Below are 7830 nucleotides of genomic sequence, written 5' to 3'. Positions count from 1 at the left end.
ATAAAGAAAAGTAAAGAAAAGAAATAATACAAATTAAATAATAAAATGTAAAGAGAAGATTTATTTATTCTTATTTACAAAGGAGAGTAATTAAGAAGTTATGTTTAAAAAAAAAACTTAAAAAAAAAAAATAAAAAAAACTTAAAAAAAAAAATAAAAAAAAAACAGAAGTAAAAAGATGATTAGATTAGAATCAGTGTTTTTAGCGAATATAATATTATATATTGATTCAATAGAGACATGTTATAAATTTTCTATGATAAATAAAAAATGTTTAGAATCAATGAAATTCTTAAAAATTAATCCATGTTTTACAAGAAATTTTAATAAAAATCAAAGTACACAAGAACTTGTAACGAATTCAATAGATAAAATTAAATTAATGAAAGAAATAATAAAAGAAATTGAATTATTTCCAAATATTGAAACATATGAATTTGCACCGGGAACGTTTAGTATAGGATTAATGAAATTATTACCACAAACAATAGAAAACATTATAATAGATAAAATAACATTAAATACACCATTATGTTTAACAAAAGAAGATAAATCAAAAATTATATCAATGAATATAACAATTCAAGAACCAATTGATTTATCAGAATATCCAAATTTAAGAAAAATTACAATTGAAGTAGATGAAAATGCAATTGAACAATGTTTTACAAATTCAAAACATCATTTTGAATTTGTAAGAATAAAATTAACAGAAAATATTAATATACCATTTTTAAAAGAATTAATTTCATTTCCAATAGATAAAATTGTATTAGTATTTCTTTGTGACCTTGAAATGGAAAAAGTTTATAATGCATTTCCACATTTTATTAAAAGAAATTATATTGCAATGGAATATCTTTATGATACAATGCCAAATAGTATTATTCCTTTATGTGAAAATTGTAAATTAGAAATTGATCAAATAGATGCATTTGATATTAAATTAATAGATAAAATATTACCAACAAATATCTTTTTTACTGGTAAAAATAATACTCCAATTGATTTAAGTAAAATGAATTATTTAAAAAGAATTGCTTATGAAGATAATTCGATTTTTTTATTACCAAATTCAATTCTTTCTCTTCAAGCTAATTCTATTCCTTATCAAATATTACCTAATTTAAAAGATTTAACTTTAGTTAATGCAAAAGGTGAAATAACATTACCTTCTACTCTTACTTCTTTATCATTAAGAGATTGTCATATTCAAATTATTTCTTCTAATTCTTCTAATTTAAAAATGTTATTTACTAATAATCATTATTATTCTATTATTCCTTCTTTAACTTCTTTAACTTCTTTAAAAATTGGTCATACTTCTATTTCTCATTCTTTTTCTTCTTTAATTCACTTAAAAGAATTAATTTTTGAAGATGTTACTATTAATTGGAATATTGAATCTTTTTATCCTTCTTCTTTAAGTTATCTTCATTGTAATGGAAACCAACTTCCTTCTTATTTACCTCTTACTCAATTACTTCTTGAAAAACCTCTTCAAAATGATTTAAATAAATTAGAAAATTATATTTATCTTAATTATCTCTTTATTTCTGAACTTCCTTCACCTTCTATTAATTTACCTCAATCTCTTCGTTATTTTACTCTTAATAAAACTTCCACTAAAAATTTAATTCTTTCATTAAATCAATTTACTAATCTTTTAACTATTTCAATTATTAATTGTATTGATATTCGTTTTAATCTTCCTTTGAATTTATTTAGACTTGATATATTATATAGTAATAATATTGAAATTATTAATTTAAAATATTTATCTTCTTTAAAAGAATTATGTTTAGTTGATGAACAAGGAATTAATCTTGATGAAATCCCTCTTTCTTTAAATTGGATATATTATGATATTTCTGATCCTGATTTATTAAGTTGTGATGAAAATGATGATCCTATTCCTTTAAATTATCATTCATTAAATCGTTTTAAAACTTCTATTAAATTTCATTAATTGATTCTTTTATTTCTTTCTTTCTTTTCTTGTTTATTAAATGATGTTTTTAATATTTTCTTTTCTTTTTATTGTATTTCTTTCTTGAAAACTTAAAGAATAAATAAATCATAGAAGTTATTCTTTTTAATTACAATTCAGGAATAAAAGTAATCTTCATTCATTAAGGAAGAATAGATGAAATTTCTATTTACACTTAATTCATTGATTATTACTTTTGAAATAATTCAATAGTTCAAAGAATAGTTGAAAATATTATCTTTTTCAAATAAAAGAAAAACTATTCGATTTATTTCAACAGAAATTATTTTTTTTTTGAATGAATGACTCATTTAAAAAAACAGTGTTAATAATTATAAAAAAAAAACAAGAAAAAATAATAATAATTACTTTAAAAATGTTATTATTTCATTATTTTTGTATTAATTAAGAAGAAAATAACGATGTTAAAAGAAATAATTAAAGAAGAAAGTAAGAATGGAAAATAAGTAGGTATTTAAACTTTACAGTAAAAAGAAATATAAATAAATAATAATAATAATAATTAAAAAATATAGGTTTTATAGAAATGAAAAAAAAAAAAGGAAAAGAAAAGAAATAGAAGAATAACAAGAAAAACTAAAAATAAGCAAAGGATGTCAGTAAAATTAAGTGAATTAGTTTCAAATACTACAAATGATATATATGAATCACCAGCAGAAAATGAAATGAGAACAATCTGTGGAATTGTTGAAAAAGTAGATGGAGCTGAAGTTGCATTAAGAATTCAAATAGAACATAAAATGAGTGATTATATAAAGAAAAAAATAAGTGAAGGAGAGATGTATAATGTTCTTGTTCTTACTGATTTTGTTGCACAAAAATCACCACAATTTAGAACTCAAGTTGCTGATTTATCATTTGTTTCATTACTTCAAACAATTGGAAAGATGAAAAAAAAACATACTAAAGTAAGTCTTGTTGAAGGAAAAGTTAGAGATTTAATAGCAACGTGGGGGTCATATTATCCAAATGAAATGTGTGAATATTCAGTACTTTATAAAAAATATTGTAGTGAAGAGGTTATTAATCCAATGATTCAACCAACTACTTTTCTTCCAAATGAAATTACTAAATTATTACCACATGTTGAACATAATTTAAGAAATATTTCTAAAGGTTTAGAAATGGGTGTTGGTGATTTGGAAAATATTTATAAACATGCAACTAAAATTAATACAAAATTCCAAGATGAAATAGCTAAAATAAAGAAAGAAAGTAATAGGTATGATAATCAAAAATTAAATGAAATATTTGCTACTGGTGATAGATTAAAAGATGCTCTTAAACAACTTGAATCTGAATTAACTAAAAGAAATCATCATATCACTGATATTGATGATGTAGCAACTTCTATTAAAGAAGGTATGTTTATTAGACCTACTCCTAGAAGACTTAATGTTACAATTGTTCCTCCACCAACATCAAACAAATCACATACAGTTTTTATGAAAAGATATGATTCACCAATAATTTCATTAACACCAAATTCTTTTACTACTAATAATAATAATCTTTATGTTAATACAGAACCATCTTTTGATATTAAAAGTCATAGCCCTCTTACAAAAACAACATCAAACCAACAACCTCCTATTCAAAATACATCCACAATTATTAATAAATCTATTTCTCCAAATATTTTTGAAATGGATGAAGATATTGATCAACAACATCAACAATCTTCAAATACTACTATTCCTTCTATTCTTTAAAGTGTTAAAGAAAGTAAAATAAGTTAATACAAATTTACTATTATTTTTATATCATATTTTTTTTATTTTTAAACAACAAACTATTTATTTAATTGTCTATTCAAATGGAAAATGAGCAATTAAAAGATTTTATTAGAAATCATCTAATGATTAAAACAAACGAAAAGGAAATCGAAAAGAATATAATTCAATTACTTGAATTAGTTCGTTCATATTTTTCATTTGAATGTTCATTAAATAACATCTTTAATAAACCTAAAACAGAAGAATGTCCAATTTGTTTTGAAACAAGAGAAGTTGGGTTAATGTATTCTATTGAACCTTGTAAACATAGATTTTGTTTATGTTGTTTAATTGAACATGTTAAACAAAAAGCTACAAATGGAGAATGGGAAATTAAATGTCCTGAACAAGAATGTGAAACAATTATTCCTCTTTCAACTCTTGTAAATGATGGTTTAATTCAAGAAACTAACGTATTAAATCAATTAGAAATGAACGGAGTTAAAGCAAATTTAAGAAGTGATTCACATACTAGATATTGTCCAAAATGTGGATATGCTATTATTGGTACAAGAAAAACTCCACGAATTGTTTGTCCACAATGTTCATTTGTTTATTGTTATAATTGTAAAGAAGAATATCATGAAGGATATTCATGTAAACAATACCAACAATGGAAAATTGAAAATGGAAGAGGAGATGAAGAATTTAAAAAATATGTTAATATGCATTGTACTCGTTGTCCAAGATGTAAAATACCAGTAGAAAAAATTAAAGGATGTAATTTTATTCGATGTGATTTAAAAAAAGGTGGATGTGGGTGTGGATTTTGTTATGCTTGTGGAAAAGAAGTATCACATCATTCAGCACATATTTTAAAAAGAGATTGTTCATTATCAGGAGAAGAATTACCGAGATAATTACATATAAAGAATTATGTTACATTCATTTATTATCGTTTATTTCTTCTTTAATTTCTGACGTTTCTAAAAATAAAATGATAAAAATCTTTAAAAACTTTTTTTTAATGATTACAGACAAACGAATATAAAGTAATATTTTGAGCTAATAAATTTTGTACTTCTACATCATTTTGACGAAGAAAGAAAGTTTTACCATGTGAAATATTCAGAAGATAATTATTAATACAAGTTCCAACACTTTGAATTTCATCTTTTTTCATTAAAAAATTATTCTTATAAAATATTTGTTGAACTCGTTCTACTTGAAAGGTCTTTGGGTTCTTCTTTGAATAAATTGAATTAAAAAAGAACCCATGTTCAATACAGAAATCAATCAATAGATTTTGTGTAAAATATATAATATTCTTTTTTATCCTTCTTTGTAAAGATTTTTCTTTAACTAAAAAGTGTTTTGATTTATTTAATAAATCATTTGCTTGTTTTTCTGCAAGTGTTGAAACATCAATAAGATCATCTTGTGTATGAATTTTTGATATATTTGGTAATGTTGCAGTTATTTGAGACATTTTAGATGGATTTTCAATAGTAAATCCACAAAATTTATTTGCTAATCCAATTAAAACTGCTTGTTGAAAAACCATATCATCTTTAACTCCATGCTCTCTAACTAATGAATTTTTTCTTCTTTTTCTTGCATCTTCATTTGTTAACTTTGATCCATTAGGAATTGGATTATCAGACATGTTAGTGTGTGATTGTAAATTTAATATCTGCGATTCGTCTTGTCTTTTCCTAAAGATCTTGACATTTTTAAGGCCTTTATTATTTTTAAAAATTCATTTTTTGTGGCTTTCTTTTTTATACTATTTTTTGTATTTATTTTCTAATACTCAAAATTGAACTTGAACTTATTAAGAACGAATTAATTCTTAAAAGTTATTGTTTCACATCAACACATTGAATTGAAAAATCTACAATTTTCTTTATTTCTGTATCATTTTGTTCAAAAACAACATCAGGAAGGTCATGATAATGTTCAATCATATAGCGATACATTTTATTACCAATTGTTTTCATCCCATTTCGATTAATAGCTAATTCTTTTCCTCTCTTAATACAATGTACTCGTTCAAACCTTAGTGTTCTTCCAGATAATCGTGTCATTTTTGAATCAAAAGTAAATCCTAATTCTAGTGCAGTGTCTATTAGAAAATTAGATATAAACGTTTTAATATTTTTATCATATCTTTTTTGGGCTGTATTAATTTGAATCCCTTCCTCAACATCACTTTTAAATATTTGTTTACAACTATTTGTTGCTAATGTTTCAACATCTATAATTTGTTCATTAAATACTAAACAAATAACTCGTGGTACAAATAATGTTCTATTTGTTTGTTTAGGAAGTCGTTTAAGTTTAAATGTACAATAAACATTAAGTAAAGCAATTAATGTAAGTTGTTGATAAATTTCATATTCTTTCTCTGTTTGTTTTCTTTTTAAATATTTCATACAAACATTTTCTTCATGTTGTTTTTTAATTTCTTCTTCATGAGTTTCTTCTTCGGTTTGTTCAATTCTTTCTTTTAGAAGTTTATTAAAAGGGTTCATTCATTTTCTTTTTGACTAAACAGCTTTAAACCAGTTTGGTTCTTTCTGTTCATTATGATTCTGAGATTTTTTTTAAGAAAAAGAAAAAGTCAACAAAAAATATAAATTTAAATTGCAAATGAAGAAGAAGAAAAATAATAAGGCAATTGATTTTGAATTTCTTTCGACGCATAAATATTTTTTAAGTTATTACATCCAAAAAAACATGACTTTCCTAAAGAAGTAAGATGTGTTGGTAAATAAATTGATGTAAGAGAATTACAACAAAAGAAAGCATTATCTCCAATGTAATTCACAGTATTAGGAATTGTTAATGACTTTAAATTAGTACAATGGTCAAAACAACAAGACCCAATTCTTATTAAATTTTCTGGTAATTCTATGTTGGACAATTTAACACAATCTCTAAATGAAGAATATCCTAATGATGTAATTCTACTTGGTAATGTGATTTGTTCTAAATCAGTACACTGTTCAAAACACTTTTCTTCAATTGAATTTACAATTGATGGAATTTTATTTCCTAAATTCTCACGGTCTTGTTTTGTAAACTTAACTTGTTTACAAATAATATTTCTATTTCCTTTAATTAAGTTATAATCTTTTGTTGTAATTGGGTAATTCAAAATAACTTTTTTAGCTCTAGAAGTGACTTGGTCCCAAGGGTGGTATAACCATTGTTCTTGTAAATTAACAAAAAGACGAGTTGAACTAATAGGATTAAAAAAAAAACAATCTAAAACATTTTGATGAGATTTACATACCATCACAAAGTTAATCAGATCTTGTTCACTTTTTAAATATTTGGCAATACTTGTCAATACCTTCATCTCTGATTCTGATAATGTCTTATTCTCAATTTCCATTGTTTGTTTATTTATTTTTTTTTTGTTTTTTTATTTTTCATTTTATTAAATAACAAAAATAATCTTGCATTTTTGTTAAAAAATCATTTAGATTAAAATAATAATCTAATGAATGATTTTTTAATTATACATTTATCTTTTTATTGTTTTGAGAAGTTTTTTATTAAAAGTATTGTTTGTTTATTTATTACTCTTTTTATTTTTTGAGTATTGTACTGATGTATTTTATTATATATTTACATTTTCAATCCTTCCATCATTACAATTGATATATGTTATTTTTCAGTTGTATTGTTCTTAGTATTGTTTTTATGTTTATTTCATTTTCTATTTCTTTCATTTTTATTGTTAATTTATGAACCACAAATATCACTAATGACAACTGGATTGTTTTTTATTATTTCATATTTATATTCATTAATTTTCTCTTATAATTTTTGTATTATTCAATTCATTCAAATTGGATGATGATGTATTTTCATTTTAAACACGAGTTATATTGATGTGCATTTCTTTTAATTATTAATTTGAAGATATATTATTTCATAATATTTTCATTATTATTTCATGGTTATAAATAAATGTAATTGAACGAATTATTGATATTATGCAATGATATTAATATTGTAAAATGATATTTTCTATTTCTTTATAACATTTTCTGATTATGAAACGATTCATATTTAATAGAATGAAATATATAA

At 22.6% G+C, this 7830-nt stretch overlaps 6 protein-coding genes across 6 annotated transcripts; 3 read left to right on the top strand and 3 right to left on the bottom strand.

Annotated features, from left to right (window-relative positions):
- Positions 1–178: 178 nt before the first annotated feature.
- ENU1_156300 (hypothetical protein) lies at positions 179–1969 on the top strand (the record flags this gene model as incomplete). The annotated part of the gene is made up of 1 exon (XM_008860724.1): positions 179–1969. The coding sequence occupies one exon, from the start codon at positions 179–181 to the stop codon at positions 1967–1969; it is 1791 nt and encodes a 596-aa protein (XP_008858946.1).
- Positions 1970–2985: 1016 nt separating this feature from the next.
- On the top strand, positions 2986–3723 carry ENU1_156290 (hypothetical protein; the record flags this gene model as incomplete). Its single annotated transcript, XM_008860723.1, has 1 exon — positions 2986–3723. The coding sequence occupies one exon, from the start codon at positions 2986–2988 to the stop codon at positions 3721–3723; it is 738 nt and encodes a 245-aa protein (XP_008858945.1).
- Positions 3724–3827: 104 nt separating this feature from the next.
- Positions 3828–4646, top strand: ENU1_156280 (IBR domain containing protein; the record flags this gene model as incomplete). The annotated part of the gene is made up of 1 exon (XM_008860722.1): positions 3828–4646. The coding sequence occupies one exon, from the start codon at positions 3828–3830 to the stop codon at positions 4644–4646; it is 819 nt and encodes a 272-aa protein (XP_008858944.1).
- Positions 4647–4750: 104 nt separating this feature from the next.
- ENU1_156270 (hypothetical protein) lies at positions 4751–5392 on the bottom strand (the record flags this gene model as incomplete). The annotated part of the gene is made up of 1 exon (XM_008860721.1): positions 4751–5392. The coding sequence occupies one exon, from the start codon at positions 5390–5392 to the stop codon at positions 4751–4753; it is 642 nt and encodes a 213-aa protein (XP_008858943.1).
- Positions 5393–5585: 193 nt separating this feature from the next.
- ENU1_156260 (hypothetical protein) lies at positions 5586–6260 on the bottom strand (the record flags this gene model as incomplete). Its single annotated transcript, XM_008860720.1, has 1 exon — positions 5586–6260. The coding sequence occupies one exon, from the start codon at positions 6258–6260 to the stop codon at positions 5586–5588; it is 675 nt and encodes a 224-aa protein (XP_008858942.1).
- Positions 6261–6367: 107 nt separating this feature from the next.
- On the bottom strand, positions 6368–7126 carry ENU1_156250 (BspA family leucine rich repeat protein; the record flags this gene model as incomplete). Its single annotated transcript, XM_008860719.1, has 1 exon — positions 6368–7126. The coding sequence occupies one exon, from the start codon at positions 7124–7126 to the stop codon at positions 6368–6370; it is 759 nt and encodes a 252-aa protein (XP_008858941.1).
- Positions 7127–7830: the final 704 nt, after the last annotated feature.

The sequence above is a fragment of the Entamoeba nuttalli genome, assembly GCF_000257125.1.
Source record: "Entamoeba nuttalli P19 unplaced genomic scaffold asmbl_6547, whole genome shotgun sequence".
NCBI lineage: Eukaryota > Evosea > Mastigamoebida > Endamoebidae > Entamoeba > Entamoeba nuttalli.
This window is presented reverse-complemented; position numbering and strand designations above follow the sequence as displayed.